This window comes from Anomalospiza imberbis, chromosome 4 (genome assembly GCF_031753505.1).
Source record: "Anomalospiza imberbis isolate Cuckoo-Finch-1a 21T00152 chromosome 4, ASM3175350v1, whole genome shotgun sequence".
Taxonomy (NCBI): Eukaryota; Metazoa; Chordata; class Aves; order Passeriformes; family Viduidae; genus Anomalospiza; species Anomalospiza imberbis.
Window position 1 is genome coordinate 52,190,476 of NC_089684.1, and position 24,874 is coordinate 52,215,349.

The 24,874-nt window shown below is 42.7% G+C and overlaps 1 protein-coding gene and 1 long non-coding RNA gene across 4 annotated transcripts in view; both read left to right on the forward strand.

Annotated features, from left to right (window-relative positions):
* Positions 1–81: 81 nt before the first annotated feature.
* Positions 82–7,503, forward strand: LOC137472975 (uncharacterized). Its single transcript, XR_010998536.1, has 3 exons — positions 82–247; positions 420–540; positions 6,743–7,503. It is a non-coding gene; the product is annotated as an uncharacterized lncRNA (long non-coding RNA).
* An 878-nt stretch (positions 7,504–8,381) lies between these two features.
* HGFAC (HGF activator) overlaps positions 8,382–24,874 on the forward strand; it is a 40,635-nt gene continuing 24,142 nt past the window's right edge. Inside the window, exons 1-8 of one of the 3 annotated variants that reach the window (XM_068188571.1) lie at positions 8,382–8,573; positions 10,111–10,165; positions 11,998–12,094; positions 17,157–17,230; positions 18,138–18,161; positions 21,589–21,711; positions 22,356–22,487; positions 23,874–23,984. In XM_068188571.1, coding sequence (XP_068044672.1) covers positions 8,508–8,573; positions 10,111–10,165; positions 11,998–12,094; positions 17,157–17,230; positions 18,138–18,161; positions 21,589–21,711; positions 22,356–22,487; positions 23,874–23,984 — 682 coding nt within the window. In that variant the 5' untranslated portion in view covers positions 8,382–8,507. The remainder of the gene's footprint in view (positions 8,574–10,110; positions 10,166–11,997; positions 12,095–17,156; positions 17,231–18,137; positions 18,162–21,588; positions 21,712–22,355; positions 22,488–23,873; positions 23,985–24,874) is intronic. The other 2 variants (XM_068188569.1, XM_068188572.1) reach the window with 2 other exon arrangements.

Here is a 24,874-nt window from a genome sequence, read left to right on the forward strand (position 1 = left end):
GCAATGACATCAGCTTGTACCATTAAAACACCCACTCTGTGATGTCCTAAGAGGTAATTTTGCTTGCTTGACACTCTGTAGTCAACAGGATTTGGCCTCCTGTTTGCAAAAGAAAGTCCAGTTTAGTTCAAAGTACACTTAGCAGAGCTGATAGGAAAGACGTGATTTCTCTTTTAGGAGAACCCAGTTGGGATCTTGCCTAACTTTAGGTGTCTACTCCAAAGGTGCCTTTGTATCCTAAACACAGGTGTTACTTTATGTATTTGTTAGGGATGTAATTAATACTGTCTGTGGATATAAAGAATTGTTTGTTTAATACATTCCATGTATATAAAGAATGATTTATTTCATCCTTGAGCTGAAACATGCTTTTGTACAGGTGACTCATACCTTAAATTTAACACTTCTATATTTTCAAGGTCTCCACTGCCTAATCTGTGAGCCTTGATACCTGTCTCAGATGTAAATACATATGCAGGAGGCCCCTGAAGCTAGGTGGGGTGACTCTCATCTGCCAGTTCCTCCTGATCTGTGAACAATGTAAGTCAATGACAGCTCAGATTGTTTCAGCAGCAATTACACAGAGCAGCAATTACATTTCTGCAGCAATTACAAGGAGTGGCACTGGAAGTACAGGAAAATGAGGGGGAAAAAAGAGTGAGAAGGAAATACAGCAGGGATATTGACCATGTTGTGAAATCTTTAGCCTAAGCCTGTCTGGAGGCTTAGTTGTACACAATCACTTCTGAAGTCAGGATTTGTGCAGTGGGGAGAGGGCTGCTCACCAGAAGGGAACCCAGGTTCTTCCTGGGGCATCTCTGCCTGCCTTACCTTTAGGAGTGCAGGAAAAATGGCTCTGGAGTTTTGCCAGGGACAGGATCCCTATTGATTTGGTGAAAAAAATGTGCATCCGTCCCCAGCAGGATGAGACCGTGGACTGTCAAGAGCAGAGGGAGATAACAGAGGCATTGGTAGTGGGGTTTTTGTATGCAGTGAGGGGGCAGCCCTGGTATGGAACACTGTGTCCCTCCCTCCAGGAGGCAGCCTTTTCTCTCTGCCTACCTGATACATCACCAGCTCTCCCAAATATATCTCAGGGCATGGGACTAAGATCCAAGGGTCCTTTTCCTGCATAGGAACAAGACCCTGGCATCAGGGAGACTGAAGAGAGAAGCTTGAAGAGTCCCTTACAGATTTGCCACTAGATTTGGGATGCAAAAACCCCAGGGAAAGCCGAGGCAAACACTGTGCTAGAAAAACAAATGGACAAATCTAGGATGAGCATCCTTACAATGGTATTGAAAAATGCAGTATCCAAGCAGCCCCGCTGGCCCTGGGCAGCTGCCTCAGTGACCCTGTGGGATGGAAGCACTCCCTGCACAGGGCACAGGTTTAGCAGAGGGCACCTCTTTGTCTGGCTTCCCCTGGTCACCGTGGCCAAAAGGCTGATCAGCTGGTGCCAGCTGGCTCTTCACCCCTTGGCATAGGAGTTACTTGCAGAGCAGAAAAAACATCTGGTTTATACACACACAAACACACACACACACACAGATATATATGTGTATACACACACACACACACACAGAGAGAGATCAAAAGCATACAGAAAATGTAGGTGTATATATATATGTATACACACATGTATATGTATATAGGTTTCCATATAGGATACTATTAGGCCTGCAATCAGAATAATTGGAGCATTATTTGTGAACTCTGCTCTCCATCCTACCATAGGAAATCACCCCAAAGTCAAGGCAGGCTGTGGGGCTGGCATCCTTCCCATGAAGTTGTCCCTTCCTTGTTAGTGCTCTTTCCCCTTCAAAAGGGAAGACTTCAGCTGCCTTCAGCTGCACAAGTGGAGCCACTTCCCTCACACATGCCTGACTTATAGACCATTTTAAAGTATGCCATGGGGGCGTCTAATATGCTAATGAGGAAAGTGGGTGGAATTGCAGGAATCTGAGCACAGCTAAAAATGTACTTGCCTAACAATTGCAAATCAGCCTGTGCTCAAGTTACCTAAATGTGTTGGCATCGGTGGAAGGTGGGTGCCTCCACACCTCTTCTTGTCAGTTTTCAGTGAGTACACAGCTAAAAAAAACCCCACACGCCTCTGTATATGGGCCTACTGTTTCAGCCAGGGTTATCAGCAAAGGTTTATACCAAAGTCCTTGAAAAATACAGTTACCTGCTTTCCACTCTTATTCATACAGTAGGAGGAAGAGTCTCTTCATGCAAACACACCCTAGACTGGCTGCAGGCATTTATTTTAGATAAATCATGACATCTGGGTGTAACAGAACTAAGTGTTATCCTGAAATGGACTTCTAAAAGCTTGTTTAGATCTGGGTCTGGGACGAACAAATTAAGGTTCTGCACATTGTGGATTGTAGCAGGGCTTTAAATCACTCACAGATTTGTGTGATTAGCAGTGTAAAAGCACAGCTTGGTTTTGTTTCTGCAGCTGAAGCCCAACTCTTCCATTGCTATATTAATAGGGTTTGTTCTTTTCATAGCAGAACTAAAGCTTTTTGGATGCATTAAAAAAAAAAAAAATCCATAAGCACAGCTGCAGGCAAAGGCATTAAAAAGATGTACCTGCAATATGTAGATGCAACTGCAGTGGCTGTACCTGGCCAAAACTGAGGTCTCACAGAGAAGCACACCTGAAGCCATTACAAGAGTGGCGCAGGGTGCTGGGCTCTGGAGGGTCCTGTGCCCGCTCCTGTGGGGTGCAGGCAGTGAGGACAGGCTGTGCAGCACTGCCCTGGGCACCAGGCGAATACAGCACCCTTTGGCTGGAGAGGGACTCACAAGTCCGATACTTGCAGCTCTGAGGGCAGGCACGCTAGTGTGGGAAGAGAAGGTGCTAGTGCACAGCAAGATCAAAGAGGTCATGGCTGAGGGGCAGCAGGGAGATAAGAGGGCGGCAGTGTCAGATAAACACCAGGGTGGGGGGTTTAAACAGAAACATGCCAAGGCCAGCTGGAGGAACCCCGTGGAGAACACCCAGGAGTAGATCCATCTCCATGCAGAGATGTGATGGAAAGGTGAAGGCCTGAAGAGCTGCCAGAGGAGGTCCCAAGCCCTGCAGAAGGCAGTGGCAGCAGGAATACCCAATAACACCCTGAGACCATCCTGTGCACGGAGGGATGGCATTCCCTCTGCTGCTGGCAAAGGTCATGGGCCAGGATGGGACATCCACAGCCAACATGTCAGGGGGAATGAGAGTGAGGAGTGAGTGAGATGAAAGAAATAGCATGCTAGATCTGAGAACTGCTTCAGTCCCTGGAGAGAAGAGAAAGGAAATCAGTGCAGAAAACCCCAGAGCTGTGAGCTCGTGGGTGAGGGAAGCCAGGAGAGCTGCTAGAGATTCTGGGGGAGCGTGGGAGGTGAGGGGAGTGAGGAGGAGTAAACATTTGGCTGAAGGCATATCTTTCTCTCCCAGGATTATCTGCTAACTGCTGCAGCACCCAATCCATGCTTGCTGGATCCCAGCTGCTCTGCAGACAGCACTCTGGCAGCTGTGCTTTTCACAGCCTTGCTGCCTCGAGGAGTGGGGAGGGGCATTTGTAAAAGAATTTGTTTGGCAGAGATTATCCCCAGTTTGGGGACAGCAAATTCTGGTGCAGAAGAGGACAGACTGGGGCTCCAGTTCTTCCTGAGAGCCAAAACCATGTCAGTTTTTTCTCCTTGGGTTTCTGAAGCTCCCAGGGAAACAAGGGGAATGACACACAGAGATGTTCATGGTTGTAATGTAGCTGGATTTTACAGTGTTTAAGGCCCATAAAAATAACTCAACTGTCCAGTTTGTTTTCTTTTTTCTTGCTGAAATAAGCAAACAAGCAAAATTATTTTAGCTTTCTGTCTTTGCTTTAGCAAAAGAAACACAATGGCTTTTCTCAAGGCACCACTCCAGAAGACATAAGAGAAGGTGGAGGCTCACTTGTCACCCAGTGGTGAAGATGCTGGTTTTGGGTGTGAGTGACAAGACTGAGGTTGCACCATTTGCTGAGACAGGTGTGATCTGTGTCCTGCCGTGTGGGGACAGCTGAGGAGTTTGAAGGAGAGAAGAGGAAGGGTTCTTCATGCACCCACAGTGCTGCTGTGTTGCCTTATTTATTAAAAAAAAGTCACTATGCTTTTAGCCCATGAGTGTTGACCTCAGTTCTGGTGATTTGAATATTCACTAATTATCAGAGACTCAAACTCAGTTGTTGTGAGTTTTGGTAATGGCTCCCAGGATGATGGGAATGATATCAAGCAGCAGAGATGAAGGAAATCCCATCTGGCAGGGACAACAAGGTCTCTAGTGTAGTTTGCAGGTCCCCCAGAGGAAAAAGAAGGGAGTTGGTTGGGTTTGTACATCAGTCTTATGTTAGCACTGAGTCCCTTGTTAGTACACCAGGAGCAGAATTGCCACATGTGATTACTTGCATCCTACACATTCCTGAAAGATAAATCAAAAGTTGTATTTTTAATGCCAGAAATAGTTCTAATTGCTTCCTGTTCACATATACTCATCAGGTTGTACAAAGGTCTTGGACAGAGCACACTTGCAGAAGCTTTGGATCCTGCACTAGTTCCTTGTGCCAACAATGCTCCTGCAACTGTCTCCATATCCAGGAAGCTGGGTCTGGGCTTTGTAGCAATAATGTCAACTAACGCCATGAAATAAGATCATCTCAGGGGACAAGACTACTCCATTATTTCGGTTTACTTTATCACTATGAAAAAGCTCAGAAATTTGCAAAAATACAGGGGGAATCAGTCATGAGAAAAGTTTGTTGATTTTTTTCAGTTTTGCAGTAGTTGAGTGGAAGTTTTCTCAGAAACATTTACAATGGTCAGAAAATAATATAAAAATGGAGAACACATGAATGTGCAGTCACCAGACAGCCCTCTCACTACCTTGGCAGCTGGTACAGAGGAATGAATGCAAATGGATGCTTGTGTGTGTGTGTGTGTGTGTGTGTGTGTGTGTGTGTCTAGACTTGTCTTTTCCACTTATGTCTAGTCAACTAATTGATGAAAAAACCCTCTGCAATTTTATTATTTCATATTGATGGCTGACTCAGTTAATTTACGTTTTGCAGATATTTAATGATTTAGGGTAATTGTTAATATTGCTTCATTATTATTAAGTAGTTCAAAGGCTGGGCTCAGTCTGAGCTTTTATTACTTATTTTTAAATTTAAAGTAATAAAAAACATTGCAGTGTGGGAAATGAGGAAAAGGCAATGTATGAGGCAGCATTTTCATTATCTGTTATACTACTGCAACAAGACTTCTGTCTCTTTCTCCTCATTTATTGTGTGTTTATTTGACTTTTCTTTTTCCCATGATGTCAATATAAAGAGAACAACTTCTGAAACTAATGGATTTCAGCCTTTGATACAGAAGGATTACAGTCTACAAACATGAAAAAGAATTCCTCGTCTTATTTTGAAACTTTTAATTGTCTTTAGTAGTAGCAGAATATGGCTTCAAATACATTTGGGTTCTCTGTTCTGCAGGAAATGTTCAAAATTATGTACAGCAAAATTAAGAATCAGAATGTGCCTTTCTTAAAAGGAAAATTGAATTTTCTTTGAAAACAAGAGCCAGACTCTAGCTGGAATCTCACTGGTGGGATGAGTTGCAATGCTCCAGACCTTACAGCTGCCAGATATTCTATCACTCTGAAGCCAGGTTTTCTTCTAGCTCATTTGTACAGATTTTCTCTCCCTTATTTATATTTATGCATATATATACACACATATATTTATAGCCATTTAGTATTTTACAGAGCCTCATTTGAAATGGGGACTAGATGAAGTCTAAAACCTAATGTCAGGGAATTTATCTTGAATTCCATATGGATTGTTTCTATAGCTTTGTTATTTTTCTTGTTGTTGTTATTGGCTTCATAGACACCTGATTCTTATTTCCCTGTATACAAAGTTTCCATCACTAAGCTGGAAATAGTGAGTCACAGGTGAATAAACTTGAGAAGGTGGTGGAGAGCAGCTCTGCAGGCTCATCAGCCTGACCCATGGGATGATGGTTTTGGCATAGATCATACTCTGCACCTATGAACTCCCAAATGCCCAAAGCCCTGTGAAGTTTATAAGAATTCAGTATCAAAACTGAGTCTAGTTTTCTGACCAGTTTCCTGCCAATAAGATAAAATATTTCTCAAAAAAACCCCCAAACATTTTAACAATTCTACAAAATGCTTGAAAGAGGCAGACAAAGTTTCTTCTGTTTATAAATAGCTGAAAGATGATAATTTAACATAATTTACCAAAAACCCACACCTCAAATCCTGCCTTTTTGCTATGGCTCTAAGACCTGTTCAGACACCTCTCTGCTGAACAAAGGTAGGCAGTACATGGAGCACTTGGGGATTTTAGTGATTCAGATCCATCTGAACCCTGAAATCACTGTTCAGACCTTACTCAGGGATAATTCCCATTTTATGGTGGGGCTTCTCTGGCAGCTTTTGCAACTCCTGGCTTTGATGACTTTTCCTTTTACTTTGTGCCAGCACCATCCTATCAGCTGATGCGGCTCCTGATGGTGTTTATTCCTGTTGTCATGTAAAAGAATCAGTTTGAGCTAAAAGCTTGGAATTGTGAGTCCCCAGAAGGACACACTGCAGCTCTTGGTGGAGATCTACAAAATGAACTGCAACAACTGGGAATAGACACACTGACAAGTAGATTTCATTCTTGCTTTTCCTCTCTGTTACTTTTAGGCATGGAAAAATGCTTCCATGCAACACACATTTGTCACCACAGAAACACAGTGTTTCTGGTCCTGGAAGTGGATGATTTTTATTCTGTAAGTGGGTGGAAGACAGTATTTCCACAGCCTTAAAGAAGTATCTTCCTCCTCTCCTCACTCCCCTGCTCCTCCCTTTCTACAAAACTTTTGGGAACTCTTGAGTGGAATAGCAGGTAATGGCTTTTTTTCCTCCCTTTCTTTGCAAAATTTCAGTAACCTGGATGGTAAGCAGATGTCTACAAGCCATTGAATAGGCATTATTGATTTGAAACCTGATGGCCAGACTGAAGAATGAGGAAAGGAAGTGGAAATCTATGCTTCAGCTTTGCTAGGTGTTCTCAGGAAGATCACACTGTCTGTACATCCTATTTCCAGGTTTGAAATGAGTGAAAAAATAAGACAGATCTATTCTGAAGCTTTATTCACTTCAAGTCTTTGGCAACAATCAATGCACAGAGGCAAAGATTTTTCTTCTGTCTGTTTGCTGGATTTTGGGAAGGAAATTCCAACTTTGCCTGCTTCCTGCTGTTCCAAGCCTTGCTCACAGTAGCAAAGTTTAGTCCATAAACCTATCTAGGCCTAGTTGAACTAAGAGGAGTTATTAGTGTGATGAAAGACAGAGCAGTGTGTCAATTCCCCGCAGCATGATAAACCATCATGCCAAAATTGTGTGGGGATAGCTCTGCTTCACCACCGGGACCTACTTCCATGGCTTTGTTGGGACAAAAAAATTAGAAAGAATCATATCCCTTCCATAGCTGTGCTGGTGGAACTTCAAAGGGCAGCACACAACTTAAGCAAGGACTATGGTGTTCTTTGTGTTGTTCTGGCTCTGGGGATTTTGGGTGTGAGGAGGTGTGGTCCCTGATTGACAGGACATGGCAAAAGCCTCGAGCACAGACACCGTTGTTCCAGCCAAACCTGTGGATTTTGGTTGTGGGGCAAGGTGGGGCTGAAATAGATTGCTCTGGTGAAATCTCAGTTTTAGCAATGCCCTCTGCATCTGTATGAGAAGTGATTCTGCAGTGCAGCTATCTCATACAGGCACTCTCAAGACAGGGATGGCTTTGCTCAGTTGGTGGCAGAAGGGAGCTTTTTGGTATACAAAAAGTGTTATCAGAGTAATGTGTATTTTCTTTCTTTTGAACTTTCCCAGTCTGTTGCTGGATGGCTGCTGTTACAAGTCACGGCTGGGCAGGTAACCATCTGTTAATGAGTAATCCTTGGTATTGGCATTGATCTGCTCCATATTTTGCAATGTAATGCCATCTCCTGAGTGGGCTTGCTTGGAGCTCCTTGTTGTTGCTATATCATGCTTTTAATTAGCTCCTGAATGTCGGAACCCAGAATTCCCACACCTGAAGAGAAAGAAGGGAAATGTCCAGATGATAAATCTAGTTCCTAGTTATAAGCACCACTGGATCAGCTTCTCTGGAGTTGCCCTTCAGTGCTTGCTGATTACACCAGGGACCATCTCCAAGGGTCAGGCACTTTGTAAACTCTTCACTCCTGGTTGTTTAGCGAGAGTCTCTCCCTGTGGGGCATTCCCTTATACTCACAAAAACATTAATGATTAACAATGATAACAGCTCTCCTTACTTAGAAAACTAAAATACCTTAAAGTCAAGTAAATCACAGTCCCTTGTGAGAGCTTGCTCCTGATTCACCCTCCTGCTTCAGCCCAGCCCTGGAACTTTTCCCCTGCCAAGCAAAACCTTCATGAGAGGAGAGCAAGGATGAAAGTCTGTGCTCCTCTCACTGTTGTCTTGGCTCTGAGTCTGAGCAGTGACTGTGCAAGGATGGTAAGTGACTCTTCTCTCTCCGAGTGGTGGATCAGCTGCCTGATGCCTGGTTGCCTTGGGGCTGGATGAGTGAAGCCACTGAACAGACCCAGAGAAAGAGAGATTCAAAGGGACCACAAAAGGTATTAGCCAGATGAAGGCTGACAGCAGTGCTCTCTTAGTGGGGGGACTGTGGGATAGCTGGTACCACAGCTTTCTCAGTTTAAAGCAATTGCTTACATCCATGCCTTGCTGTGGAGGAGGAATGGGAGGGGAAGAAGGACGACAAAAATTGAAATCCTTTAAAAATATATCTCAGAAATGTGTTGACACAAGCAGGTACGTGCAGTAGCATGGAGGGAGAGTGCTCCACTGCCAGATATTACTGCCGTCTGGTAACTGAACAGGCCAGCTTAGGTGGCTATCTTCTATTTAGACTTCTCCTTGTTTCCATGCCAAACCCCTTGGTGTTTTTGCATCATGCATCTTGTGTCTTTTTTGGGGGTATGTCTGCCAAGCACATGAAACGCTGCTGAGCAGGCTGTGATGGTCTGAATTTGCTAGTTTGCTTAAACCTCATCATAGGCTGGTATCTACCATGGACTAGCAGGGTAATTAGTTCATTGCTGCCTTATGGTCAGCATTGTGGCCTTATGGATCAGCCTTATTTCTCTAGCTGGGTTAAAACTAGCTCAGATATACTTGGATGGTGTTAAAATCCTAACTATCTCAGCGAATTACAAAAGTATGCCCTCAGATATTACATGAGGGAGCAGAGAGGAATGCTCATGTTCAAGGTAAAGATGCTGGCTGAAGCCCTTGCTTGGTGGTGGCAGAGTCTGTGTAGAGTGCAAAAACTCTTCTTTCCTCAGAACTGCTCAAGCCTTCTCTATATATCTTAGCAACAGCTTTTTCTTAACCCTCACTTTTTATGTTCCCTGTCCAGTTCTACGTTCATGATGTGTGCTTCTTTGACTGCTTTTGTGACTTTTTTTTTTTTTTTTTGCTATAGTTCCATTGCCAGCACCTTTGGTGGCAGCAGCACTTTATGTGTATTATTCTCTTTTTATTATTTCCCATGGCTTAAAATCAGCTCAGCCTAGTGCTCTTTGCTTGCTGATTGGCAAACCCAAATAAAGTTAGAAGTTGCTTTTGTAACTAATGCCCTGGGGGGATACAGTTAAATAGCAGGAAGAGGCAAATGTTGGGATATTATTTGTAACTGTGAACCGGCCCCAGAATGCATGTATTCTTCCTGCTGAGAGAAATAGGAGATGTGTCCCTTGGCAATAGAAAGATAAAATGGAACAGAGCTTTGGCCTTTGTTGTGTTGTGCTGGGTTTTCCTGGTTTAGCTGGCACTTTCAAAAGTCAGCGTGTATCTACCCTCTTTCACCAGACTGTGCCCCATCAAAAATCAAAAGCAAATAATAAGATTTTCTCAGAAGCACTGGGAGAAACACAAGTTCAGGGCACCCTGGAAAGTAAGTTTTTACCAGCAGTATGGTTCCCAGAGTGAATTTGTGTCTCCAATCCACATTCTCTTTTTCTCTTTGTAGCACTACAAATCTGGGGCAGGAAGAAGCTCAAGGCATGGGTTCACTCGCCCACAAGGTACCAAGTCAAATCCAATAGGTTTATTGACTGTAAGAACGGTCTGTCTGTCTGTATCTGTGCTGTGCAAGCTGGTAGGAAGCCTGTCTTTGTTTCAACATGAATAAGGATTATAGGATGGTTATGCCAATATTAATTTCTGTTTAAAGGGGAATTTGAGATTAGCTCAGGAATCTCAGGTAATTTTCCTTCAGGTGCAGATTAATGGGAAGGTGCTGATGGGATTTTAGTTGTCTGAGCTGGCATGGCTTTATATTATTTCACAAGGTGGTGTGGCTGAAGATGTGCAACAACCTTTAATCAGAGCTGCAGCTGCCCTGTAACTTTCAAGCACATTAACTCTTTGTATGTACAGGTTCAGTTTCTACTCTGGCCCTTGATCTCTCTGTGGGAGAAGGGTTTAAGTTGCATGCAGCTTTCTGGGTTGCATTTGTTCTAGTGTCACCTCAATGATCAGATATCCTGGCTCTGGGACAGCGTTGCAGTTTCCGTTTTTAAAGCTTTTATTTTCCTGTGCTTTTGTTATTGAAGATTACATGCATTGAGCCTTTGGGCTTTATAGGTTATAACAGTCTTCAGTGGCCTTTGGGATGCAATATATCTTCTGAATGGGGATGTATTTTCACAACTCTCCTGCCTGCTTGTACTGGGAGGTATCAGACAGAGAAAGTTGCTATCAGAACATTTGCTTAATTATTTCAGAGAATGAAAACTGGGATTGACAAGGGGATGGCAGAGGGGATGGCAGTGGCTATTTCACGTTCCTAGAGAAGGAGGCAGTTAGGGCAGATGGAGTGACCATAATTCCAACTGGTTAAGAAGGGGTTGGACCACAGGGATAAGCTATTTTTTCTATAATGGCAATAACTGACCTCAGCAGCTCTTTGAGATGTCTGGGCTAATGGGAGTTAACAGATATTGTAAGAGTGTGCAGGAGCCCCAGCCATCATGGGAGGGGTAAGCTCAGGACAAGGAGCAGTCATACATTGTCTCTGAGAAATGGAAATGTGCTGTGCTGCCAGTTTGGTTGAATGCCCCATTTCTCTCTTACGGCAGTGGTTGGCTTCCCATTAAGACTTTGGGATTTCAAAACAGATTCCTTTTAGTTTAATGGTTAAATAAGCTCTGACAGTTTTTAATTGTCTTTTTTGTCTTCAGCCTCTCTCATTATTAAGACTAATTTTGAAGGATTTTTTTCTGATAGACTCCCACTAGCCTTCCTTAAACTCCCACCACCCTTCCTTAGATTGCCATCACTGATGTGGCAAATATAAAACTTGCCCTTTTTAGACACTGGTCTCATCAGTTTCTCCCCACTTGTAAGGAATCTGCTTATCCCAAAGGGAAGGTGGTATGATCAAAATTCTCTCTCTACCCCCAACCTTTAAAACCTTCTTCCTCCTGACTATTTCAGTTTGTACTGTCTGGTCCCTTAATTGTTTTAAACAGATATTACAATGTGATATAGAGCCTGAAAGGATACAACTTCAGAAATTATTTTAATATGCAATTACAATACTACATAATTAGAAATTATAATTGCAATTAATGAATATAATTGGCATTTGCTGTACCAGAAATGGCAGTATATTTTGAACTGAAATGATCTGAGATCTTTGTTCCACTGCAGAGTCCATTAATCTTTGTTGATTCAGTCATTATGTAAGATTTTAAGCTTCTTCTTATGCACTAGACACTGCAGAGACACAGAGTCCAGAGTACAGTTGAAAAACTTGCAGATATCTATCTTCATAATTTCATATAATAGTATATAATTTAATTTGTGGGTTGGTTTTCAGCTGCATTATGAGTTTTTTATATTTGTATTTCAGTGTTTACAGAGGATGGACATTTATGCAAATTTCCTTTCCGGTTTGGTGGAAGGTTTTATCACACATGTTTATCAAATTCATTTTCCAGAAAGAAATGGTGAGTTGACATTGCTCATAAATGAAAATAGCATTCAAATGAAATGTCATCCTTTTAGTGCTTTAATCTTGCTTTTGGAGTGATTAGCATGAGCTGGATGCTGTGCCCAAGGTGCAGTTCTGCTGCTGATAGCCATGGCCCTCGGGTCAGGACGTGCTCAGGAGAGAGGGAGCCCTGGCACTGAGTTTCCACGGCCACAGGAGGCTCAGGAAATGCAGAAATGTTTCCTTGCTGCCCTGCCTATTGGAAGTGACAATAGGGACAAGAGCTTGTACAGAAAATGCAGGACTGATAGAACAACCTGGAAGAGACCCTCTGCTGAGGGAGAAAGGAGAGACAGACACCTGCAAGAGAGGACGACTGGTTAAGGGACTGTTGATTTGTGCTGGCTGTACTTGTACTGCAGCAGAGACCATCTGATTTTTGAGGAAAGCTGTTTTCTCCCCACCTCCATGTCTCTAATTTCTATTCAGACTGGCACCAGAACCCCTTGGACAGTGCAGTACTAAGAAGTGAGGTATTACTCCTGTTTGTTGGTTAATGATTTATTCCTGTGTTTAAGGCCAGGTCTCCTTCTTTTGGGCAAAGGTTACTCTTTTACTTTTGCAGAAGCTGTTAGAAGTATTCATGATCCATTTTTGGGGTAGGAGCAGTCAGGTGGGAACCCTACAGAATTAAAGCACCCAATAAAAAGGATAAACTTTGCAGACAAACTCATATGGTAGGCATATATTGACTGAAATCAAAGGCAAGAAAGCGGAGAATATGTGGGTGCTAATAATGTGAAAATTATGCCCAGATGAGCCATGTGAAAGGCAAACACTTGCCTGCTTTCAGGGTGGAGATAATATTTTAGAGTTTATTTTACTTGCCCAGGAAGGGCAGAAGTCTCATTTTTTATACTGGACTGTCTAATTTTTTCATGATCTGTTGGTGTCTTTCTGATGACACATCTGTTTCAAGTGTAAGTGCTGGTGTAATGTAAACAACACAAAACAAACCTGCTTACACAAACAGACACTGAGCTTCAGGCTAGGAAACCACTTCAGAATTTCCCCAATATCCACTGATACAACCCAGCTAATAAAAGCCTCCAGGAAACAAGAATTTGAGACTATCTTAACTAAAGAAAGAGAACTGGAATAATTTACCTGTTTGAATCCTGTCTTTGATGAACTGTAGCCACAAAGAGTTGGACCTTAGTACACACTTAATTTCATGCAATGCTTAAGAGGGATCCAGTTAATACATGACACTGTGTATTTGTTTTTAGCCAGTTAGGCGACAGAAATGGAAAAACCTGTCAATGGATGGCGTCCAAGGTTAGAGCACACTTTAGAGCTGACCTGGAACAACTTGCTCTTATGCTTCTGACTTTTTAAAAGCCATTTACAAGCAGGGAGACAAGGAGGAGGACAGCTGGAGTTATTTGGATTTGACAGATCATTTCACCCTGTGGGTGACCTTCTGACCAGTGTTTGCTCATCACTCATAAGCTAAAAGCAACTTAATGTGTGACTTCAGGCACAGAGATGCCAGGAAAAGGCCCTGAATAGCAGTTGGGAAACCTGCTCTGTGCACTTTTTGTGTGACTTGGCACTAACCCAGGCTGGACTTGCACTGAATAACTGATCCCAGGGGACCTGGTAGGCTCCAGGTCAGGGCAAGGCTTGTGCCCTTCCCTCCTGCCTCCTGCAAGCTGCTAGTAAGGGACCATGGGAGGCTGGGCCCAAACTGCTTCTTCAGGGATGAATTCCAGGAAACCCGACCAGGAGAGCACTGACTTAAGCATTTAAGTTCATGTCCTCAGACTTCAAATCATACTTTGGGTCAGGACTACAGGCAGGACTTTACAGTGCAGGCTAAACCCCACTCAAATTTGCTTTAGATTTATGTTTTCTCATACTACAAATGACACAGATACTGTGTTTCAGCATAAATCTGCTCCTGACCACAGAAAGCTCTCCCTACTTTGTTTGAGAGCAACAAACAAGCTGTATCTTTATAAATATTTATTGAAAATACAGGAAAGAAGACAAAATAATCGCACTATTTAAATAACAGACTTCCTTAAACAGCATCCTATATTGCCTTTTCCCTTAATTATAATCTGTTTTCACAGATAAATTTCCATTTAGTGGCCTATTACTAAGTCTTATATATCTTGCTAAAGACATGGTGTAAATTTTCCTCTTGTGCTGAGGAGAAAAAAAATTAGCTGGAACTGCTTCTGAGTTTCATTGGTACCTCCAGAAAGACAAAGCAGTGTAGGGACAGACAGAATGGGGGTGTAGTGAACACTCGTGAGAGCAAAAGGGGAGGGTGGTCTGAACTGGACCTGCTGGCTGCAGGGAAGCTGCCAGCACCCTGTCCCTGTGTTCCAGTGTGGGAGGGGTTCCTCAGATTCTGCTCTAGGGGAATGGCAGGAGCAGACCTTGCCCGAGATTTTGGCTATAAATTGGAAGGTGTTGACTCATGCCCTGCAGAAGCCTTATCCTGTGCTTCAGTTCTGGATGGGCAGGGCCCCTGTGCAAGGGTGAGTTTGGTTCTGTGTAGGAAGGACATGATCTTATCATCTTCCTCGGAAACAAGAAGATAACTTTTGCTATGTTGGCCACAGACTGAAAACAGTGCAGAGGACAGCTTTTTGGCAAGCTGGATTACAGGATGGGGAGTTTATGACTGTCCTGGAAAGGAGAAGTACCTGTGGGCTGAGCTGGGAGATGCCAAGCATCAGGTTCTGAATTTTCCTGGAGCTGGTAGTGGTTGGTCTGGTGTTGTCAGGCAAAGTCTGTCAAGCCATGTCTTATGGTCAGGGCAACACCTAAAAAAGTCTCAGGCAACCTTCAAGTCTCAAACATAGTGACAACACCAGTTGTGATGACAAAGCTCTTTCCTTACACCTGTCTGCCTCAGGTCTGGGGCTTTGCTGGTTCTCCAAACATCCCATGGTTAGGGCTCCCTATGCTCCTAGAGGGAAAACCAGCCTACTTTCCATTGATCCTGCCAGTTAGGCCTCATCTTTTGTTTGTCTATTCCCATGCTGTTTACCATGTATGGATTTAAAATGTTATTTAAATCAATCCCTTGTAGGGGACTTTGCTGATATAATTAGTTCAGTATCTCTGTCCTTATGTTTTCACTTTCATGTTAGCAATTTTATATGACAAGCATATTTGCTATCCCATAAATATTGAGTGTGGGTGCAGTTGCAAATAGCATAAAGAAATAATAAGGCCACTGGGTTGGTTTGGCTGCTGGAGGTAACATCCCAGAAAACTGAAATGTCACCATTTCATTTTTGGTAAGCCTCTAATCAGACAAAACATTTTTGAAAGAAAAGGAGGGAGACAAGTGAAATAGCTTTGAGGATGAGCTGAGATTCTCACAGAGACTGAGATCTGTGGTGGAAAATACAAAAGGATTCTATTACTGTGCAAGAAGCTTGGCTCCAAGGAGGCAGCTTGGCATCACAAGGGAGGACCGACCTCATTGTAGTCTCTGCAAGGTGATAGGGAGGGACTGGCTGTGGAGAGCATCAAGTGGGAGGACCAGTGGTTTGTGGAGAGCTGGTAGAAGAAGCCTCTGTCAGGGTCTCTGACAACAAAAGATCTTTTAATATTAAAAACCTGAGATTCCTCTTTGCTTAGAACTTGGCTGCTGCTGAACAGTGACACAAGCAGTGCTGAGGACACTTTTAACTCATTTCTCATCTTCATTCTTGTGCATAATAGACCACCCTTTAAAGAAAGCACAATCCACTTCCCACAGGAGGATCTCTGAGGAATTTCCATCAGCTCCCAGTAGTTGCATCAGCCTTAATTCCTGTGAGAAAACAGCCTCTTTAATTATGTGCCATGTTAATTTGCACCAGACTACCAAGCACCTCTTTTAGTGTACCTTATATAACTGAGGTCACCAAACTTAATATACACGGCCTATTCAGATGCTCCATAGGAATTATGCATTTTAAATACCACATCTAATTAAAGTTTAAATACCATCATCTAATTAAGAAGGAAAATAAGGCAGTTAAAATATAGGCATGTGCTACAATAAAATTTCAATCTAACTTGTGACATCCTAGGGTGAAAAATTTGATCACAAAACTGCTCAAGGAATGATAAAACCATGCATAATGGAAATAGATCATCAGGCATATTAAATAAACTCCAGTGTCTTCTAATGTCATGTAGCTGACATCTATTATTCTGCATCATAACTGGCTAGGGAGGATGTTTTGGTGGATGGTGCACTGGGACAGGACATGGACCTCCAAGGTACAGCCTCAGTTCAGTCACAAGCTCCCTGTGTGTCCTCAGGGAAGCCTCCAAATCTACTCCTGCAAAAGAGGAATAGCAGCTCTGTGCTGTTTGGAGTGCTCTGAGCCTGAGATAACACACTGAGATAACAGACCACCAGTGAGGGTGTGCAGGACTCAGTCCCCTGCTCTCAAAAAAGGAGAGGTCTTATCTGTGCCTTTGGAAATCACCACCGTGTCAGTTATTTCCTCATTTCATCTTGCAAGTTCCAAAATAAGAATGCTTTAAAGGAACTGAGTCTGAAAAGGGTGAAATGTGCTTGTCACTGAAAGTCAGGGAAAAGTCCCTTTGTGGACAGTCTCCTGCCTCCACAGATTATTACAGTAACTGTCAGGCATTAAAAATGGGCTGGGTCCTGTTTTGCTTGTTTTGTAGTAAGTAGAGAAGACATAATTTCTTTGCTTTGGTTTTGTTTTTTATTTCTGTTTTTCGTGTTCTAATGCCAGAAATAGGAGGAATGTTGGGTTTTTCTGAAGGATTCATTGAAAATCCCAGGTCCTGCATTTACATCTTATTTTTAATATGTTTTTAATATGAGACAAGTGGAGCAGAGCAACTTTAACAAAAGAAAGCTTATTTTTTCCTCTGCTCTTAAGAGAATTTGAATGCAACTGATGCTAATTAGAAAAAAAAAACAAGCATGAATTTCCAGGTCACCAGAGTGTGAAAGCCCTGTAGTTTCAGTGCAGACATCCAGGTTGCTTAAAGATGCACTAAGCTGCACTTTTGATTCTTTTCAGGTGTTCAACAACACATAACTTTGACCGGGACAGGAGCTGGGGACACTGTGCTTTGCTGCACAGAGACCACTCAGGTAAGGCAAGCCATTGCTGAGTTGCTCCAGGTACCTGGCTCCTACTTTGCCACCTGCAGGAAGGAGGGACAGTGCCTTCAGTTCAGCTTCTATTTGTGTATTTATTTTGAAGCAAGCCTTCACATCAGCTGTTTCCATAATCTCTTTGTGACGCTGCAGAGCCATAGCATTATGAATATCACACAGTCTTTAATTCACTCTCTGTTGACTAACTTGAAGCCATGGAGAGAAATTATGGTAATGCTAGCATGGAAATCTAAACCCCTGCTGGAGCCAAACACAAAGGCGATCATCTTCTCCTCCCTCATGGCTTGGATGTGCCTTTTGGCTTTCCCTTAATTTACACAGCTTCATTTTCTGTCTGGCCAGTTAATTTTTTTAGAAGGCACAGAAATGTTTGACACCCTGTATAACACACAGCCATCACTTCCAGCTTTCCTTTCTTGAGATCTCATGGGAAGGAGCAGATCTCAAACCCAGACTTCCTTGAGCTTTGTGTTGTGTCAGAGAAGACAAGTGGCCAGACATGTTCATTGCAGGAGTCCTGAGGGGTAATGAAAGGATTACTTGGCTGAACAGCTCTGTGGCTTCATGTGGTCACCACACTCCAGTGCTACAATTACCTCATTGCGAAAGTCTGTCTAAAAGGGGAAGTCAAGGTCTGTGGCAAAGTCAGCTTTATGTATAAAAGTCACTTTAATTGACACCTGGGAATATGCATTCCTGTCCTCAGCATTCCCTCAGTGACTGGCTTTTGCTTATCTCTGTAACCCTGGCTCCATGAGCTGGATGCTGGCGAATCCCATTTTATAATGAATATATATATATATATATATATATATATGTGTGTGTGTGTGTGTGTGTGTGTGTGTGTGTGTGTGTGTGTGTAAATTCTCATTTCATACAGCCACAGACCAGCTTGAAAAATCGGGTGTTACACTGGTTGAACTTGATGCCCCTGAGGCTCTTTTTGGATCTGTGTCTAATTCTGTTCACGTTCCTCTCTTTTTGCCATCTCACTGTTTTCAAATGAGACACATTTAATCTGCAGGATATGACCAATAGCCTTAGATATTCACTTCCCACTTTCAAATGAAGGGCTTTTTCCACCAACCCCTTTCAGGGAGTTCTCCACAGTGTCAGGAGTCTTACTGCCAAGCTGATTGCAATCTACCAGAGCACTTGAAAAGCCAAATTAGCTGAATCACGCTGACAGTTTAAAATTAAGCAGTGCGCAGCATCACCTTTTTAAACATAACTACTTTAAATTATTTTCCAGCCTGCCTTTAAAACAGATTAACTGTAGATCAGAGGCCAGTGACCTAGCCCCAGAACAAGCAGCAATGTATACAACTTTGTAATGCTAGTGTGCCAGACATGAACATAGATGTTACGGGCAGTTCATGCTTACAAGAGTCAGGTTATGAGGGCTGCACTTAATTATTCATCAGTGGCTTCCCAGACCTTAAAATAAAATAAAAAATAAAAAGAGTTATATATGTAGGAAAGGAAAGAGAAAAAAGGATGGGGTAGCTGGAGAAGATCACCACTGGCTGTTGCAAAATAAAAGATAGCCCCTTTATTTCTGAAAGCATTTAGAATTTGAAAAAAAACCAAATGAAAGGTTTTGGGCTGTTATTTTATTAATAAACATAAGTCTACTTAGGTGGTTTGTTTGTTTGTTTGTTTGTTTTTAAAGCAGCAAGCTCGTTTTTGGATTTGGGAAATGCTTAACAGATCATTAACCAGAGCTAAAAGTGAACAAGCCTATGATGAGGTTGAAAGGAAAAGCAGCATAATGGATGAAGGGAATTTGGAGCAAAAGAAGTTTGCCTACTGTGGAAGAACTAAGCAGTCAAACTGAAAAATGCTGACCTTTAAAGTGTATAAAAGAATACTTTTTTTTTTTTTTTTTTTTTTTAATCCTCGGAAGTATTAAATCTTGAGGTGTTTTTTCTTGAAAAACAAGAAAAAATGGAATTTCAGGGAGAGAGTATCCTTTGGCCATAAGAGGTTGGTGAGCAGGGTATCCATTGGCTTGGAGAAAAAGCTTCTTTAGAGCAAAGGTTGAAGCAAACTCTCTCCAGACCAAGAATACCACATGTATGTGACAAGTCAACTTCAAAACATTGGAGGTGCTTACAAATCAATGGTAAGCAAGCACTGGAAGCTTTGATCCAGAAAAATACATCTGTCAAATTCAAGGGGAAGTTTAACTAAGAAGCCTTTAGCTCTAGGGTGAAGTGAAGCATACATAGCTGTTAGTACTGCATACACATGGGCCAGCTGGGCTCTGTATGAATAGCTCACATATATGTACAAATATCCAGAGATGGGAAATGCCCCTACAGGTGGGACTTCCAGATTTTGGGCACTCTGGAAGGACTGCTTCTCTGAATGTCTGGAAATCTTGGACAAGTAGCCAAAACCCCAGGGAGACCCAAACATGGGGGAGAAATTTGCCAGACAGTATTTTTAAGATCCCTCTGGACTGATAAGGAAAGAAGTAGTAGAGTGATGTGGGCTGTGCAGGCAAGAGGACGAGGCATCATCCCAGGAGGAACTCTGAGGAAGATGGGTGTCAGAAACAGAAAGTTTTTGTTGGGAAGTATGGGCAGAAAGGTGAGACAAGGCTACTGCTCAATCAGCAGAGACTCAGAGAGGTGAGGCTGCAGTCAAGATGAGAGCTAGCAAGCATGGAGTGTTTTACCTGTGAGGGTGATTCAGCCAGTGCTGAGAAAGTGTGGACTTGGCACTCCCCACTTAACGGATAGTTAATAGTGGGCAGGATTCCCCACTGGGAACTGAGATATGTCCATCTGCTTATGAACAGAAGTTGTTCCTGGATTCCAGGAAAGATGTGGAACAACACAGAACATGCCTGGAAGGTCAGACTGGAGTGGTGGGTGGGATGTAGTGAGGGACAGATTGAGAAAGAAATGAATGAGTGGAAGTGCTTTTTGCATATTTAACAAGGGTACAAAAAATTTCTTGAGCATTTGTTACAGCAGAAGATGACTTGGAGATCAGGTCATGGTTTGGATGTAATGGGAATAGGAAATACAGGATTTTCCTTTGAGGAAACATTACGGCACTAGAAGTTTCATAACTATCAACAGCAGGAAGAGTAGGAATGTCACTGACTTCACTTGCTTTCCCTTGATGTTATCCTGGATTGAAACTACCAGTGAATACACCCAGACCTGCTATCTGATAGGAATTACATCACTCTCTTCTGAAGTAAATATTTTGATCCCTGCACGGGAACCTCAGATTTACAGTGCTGTAGCAAACTTCAGGATGCACCCTTTGTGCTTCATCTCAGCCCTGTTCACGTGTGCCTGTGCCTCTACGTGTTGCATCTCATGCTCAGGACACACTGTCTAGCTGAAGAAGTCCCTGGATTGAGTAACCCTGGAGATGGCGTAGCAGAGTTTGACTAACATTAAAAAGGAAGATTTGAATGCAGACAAGCTGTTGGGCCAGCTCTGGAGAAGGTGTAAACATTCTGTTGGTTAACTGCAGGGGAGATACATCCCTTGGCACTGCCTGAAATCAGAAACACTGCCTGACCAGCAAGACTCTTACTACTTTTTACACTGTACATTGCCAAGTAAAACTTTTATTGCAGGAGTTGTCCTGGCACCTACCTCCTCTCCCACCACATTTTCCCATCATTCAGAAAATTCCCCAGTAAATGTAGATATGCTAGACTGGTCTAGTTTTCATCTTTCGTGGTGCAATTTACTTGGATGTGTAAATGGGGCTACAAACATCATCATAAAGTCACCCCAGCTCAGTGTGCTTTGTGGTTTGCTTTATAATTTTCCCTGGGTTCCAGCTGTCCATTAGTTTTAGACATAATCCAAAATCCCATAGCAAATGCTTGTGTCGAGGGCTGTCCTTTGTGCAGTTTGAAAGAGATGCGCGATCCCTGTGGTGGATGTCGCAATGCGAAGGCTGCAGGGCAGAGGCCGGGCAGCGGCAGCGCCGCAGCCTTCCTCCCTCCCCAGTGTAAAGGCACAGCTCCATCTTGTGGGCACCTGTCCCCTCTTCTTCCTCACCACCGTGCCAGCTCTGGGGACTTCGGGTGTGCCTGGACCTAGCCCCTTCAGACAGCTTAGTCTGGGGATGAAGGTTCAGCTCAGTGACCTACCACATGGTTTTTAAAAGCTGGATAAATACGTTTCCAGCTGTTTACAGCTGGAAACAAACCCACTGTCAATTGGTTGGACAAACTTTGTTTTATGTTAGTAGATGGTATTAAACCCACTGAGCATTGAACCAAAACGGTTCATGGAGCCAAAAGGACAAAGCATGACATACACCATACTTATTAACAACAACTTCTTATGTAGCCTCTCTAGATCACTGTGCAGACGACCCCTGCCAAAATGGAGGGACCTGTTCTCTCACTCACAGCCACAAGATGTACCACTGTACCTGTCCTGAGGAATTCACAGGCGAGGACTGTCAGCTGAGTAAGTATCTTCTACCACGAGTGCTGCAACATGAAATATGAATAGTAAGTAGAGCTCATTAATGTTTGCTTAATGAAAAGGTAGTGTTGTTGTGATGGGAGAGACCACTGCAGCATGAATGTTTGTGTAGGTGGATTTCCAAATGGTTGTGACAGACAATACATTCCTGACAGGACAACTGAAAGTAGCTTGACTGTGCAATTATAAATCCAAGTATGCTCTGAGCATGGGAAACAAAAAAAGGCTCCTCCCCTTCCTTTGCTCTTTTCAAGATTTAAATATCCCTTACATGTTTGGAAATTACTAATATCTGATAGGCAATGCACAGAGACATGAAAAAGCAGCAGAATTTCAGGTGATGCCTTATCCCTTATGTACATGCACATACTGGCTACAGTGATGCTGTCCTGCTCACAGGGCTTTAGGGAGAAAGCCACCTGTGTCTTGAAGTTCCTGGAGCTGCTGCTCTACTGGCTCAGTGCCTCCATACTATGGAGACTGGATAGCTTGAGAACTGTCAACAAACATGGATCTGCTCAACAGGAAAAAAGGGATGAGCAGGGAATGATAATAGAGATTGTGGTGCCATTTTTTGCAAGAAATAACATCTGAAAGCTTGTGCTGTTTGTAAAACTTCATTTCAGAGAAATGTTTTGACAACAGTCTCTACGAATTCTTTGATGTGGGTGCGAGCTGGTCAAGAGTCCAACAAGGAGCAGTGGAGCAGTGCAAGTGTGTGAACGGCCAGATGGAGTGTGGGCGTGTGGAACATAAAAGTAAGGCACTATTTTGTACCACAGCTGTAGGTCTGCATAGAGTGGGGGTAAAGGACAGCGAGCTTATCAAAGCCTGAGTGGTGTTGCACACCCTAATGCTGCCCTTGCAGCTCATGTACCCTCTCTAAATGACAATATTTTAGCTTTCCTTTCCAAGAGTGAGCTGTTATACTGACACAGGAAATACCTTCAATGTGTCCATCCTTATTTGAGGAAGCAACTTTATGCATTATGATGAATTTTAGGGACACACCTCAGTGTTTTCTTTGAGAGGGATGAAACTCTGATCTGCAGCATGTAAGAATATACAACAGGTTTATAGTAGAAGTGGTAATATAGTAGAAGTGGTAAAGTTTTTTCTCCAAAACTATAACCTGCCTGAGAGGCACACCCTGCACAGCAACAATCACTTCATATTGCTGTTTTGCCTCTCTGTTTCTTCCCAAGTCCATCCCATTCTTGAACAACCAGCATGTAAATTTTACCTGCCTCCAAGATCCCATAAGGCCTGCATTGGCTCCAGAGTCCCCATGATTTTTAGCCCATTCCTGGCAGGGGTGATGCTTACATTGTGAAGCCTCATCTTTTTATAAGGGGTTGCCAGGAGCCCAACACACACTGGCCAGCCAGCACAGGATATGCACTTTGGGTTGTCACCCATCTGAAGAAGCCAGCACAGCACCTTTCATTTGGAGGAGAGATGTTGGGAAGCAAACCATGCACCTCACCTATATATGTGCTCTGATATGGCTATTCTGTTATTCAGTCTGGCTAACTTTTATCCTGCCCAGATTCACAAGTAAGTCATAGTACAAATAAGTTTCATAAAAGTCCTTTGAAATATGTAGGTCCTTTTATTCCCACCTAAAACCTAAAGAAACTAAAGTATGGAGAGTCAGCGGCTTTCTAGGATGTTGAGAGTCCATGTGATAGTTGGGAAATTTGATAGGACTTAATACTTCCCAATCACAGATCTTAAATATTTAACTGAGCTCCCTACTAGATATGTTATTATAAATTCTAATAGAGCTCAGAGGCAGGTCTGGAATTGGCAGAACCTTCTGTAGAGAAAGAAATGTTAATACCATCTCCACTAGTAATAATAATCACCACCCCCATTTTACCTATTGTTCATTGATAATATCTTTCAATAGCTGACATTATCCAATAGCAGTGAAAACACTGAGACAGATCTTAGTGGGCAGAAATCAGTTGAGTTGCCTTTTCTTTAATTTATCACAAGTGTAGGTCTGACATAAACAAAAAAGGAAAAACTTCTCCCAAATGCATATGCACAGAGGAGATGCACTAGAGTAAGTTAAAATGGACTGATTCTCTTGAATAATTTGTACCTTTGGTTTGATCATTGCTTGTGTTTTCTTGTAGGTTGTGTTCATGATCCTTGCATGAATGGTGGAGAGTGCAAGATGGTTGCCTCCACTGGGAAAATAGTATGTGATTGCAAAGAAAATTATACAGGGAAGTATTGCAATATTGGTAAGTATAAAAACCTACAGGCAGACAGAATTAGGAGTTTCCATCTGGGTGTAAGGCTGGTGGGCTTGGCTCTGTTGTATTCTGTATTTGAGGACATTTCTTGTACCAACTGAAGAGTCACACAGAACAAGGTTTTAATGTATTTCTCCAGTGTAAAACATAACACACACTTCGCCACTGAGACTCTGGTTCTAAAATATTTTTTTTCATGCCCTTTATAGAAAATCAAACAGAAATTTTAATCCAATTACACATGCCTATAAAATAAGTGCATGCTTCCATTTTGCAGAATCATTCACAGAGTTGTACTCTAGAGCTACTGCCTCCCTACAGATCCATACATCCCCTTATAAAGCAGGGATTTATGTCTGACAAAATCTAGCAGCCATTCTTTGGTAGCACTAAATGACTGTGGGACAAAGAAAATGCTCTCCCTTTGGGTCACTGTACACTTTAAGTTAATAGCAAGTTTAGCCCAGTACAGGTTATACAAAATCCCTTCCTTTCTCTGGTGGGTCAGGGCAACAATATCTGCTTTTTGCTATCTATGTGTTAGTCCTGTTTTCCATTTTAGATGCTACATAGTTTTGATGCAGCTTTCCTCCAGAAGACTTAACATTTATCCCTGCAGGGGTTAAATCTTGCTTGCCTGCTATATCTGCAAGTTGTGCCAGTGGCTACTTTTTAAATAAATGCACTTTTAGACATAAATTTTAATAGACCTTCAGCCACACCATCCTGTGACCCCATCAATTCACTGGCTGTGTCTTTCTGAGTGCATAAATCCCATGGGTCATCAAAACTGAGGGCATGACTCCCAGTAGCTCTGGTGGGCACTTTCTTAATCCAAACGGGTGGTGGGGTAAAAAAACCTGTAAAAGAACACTGCA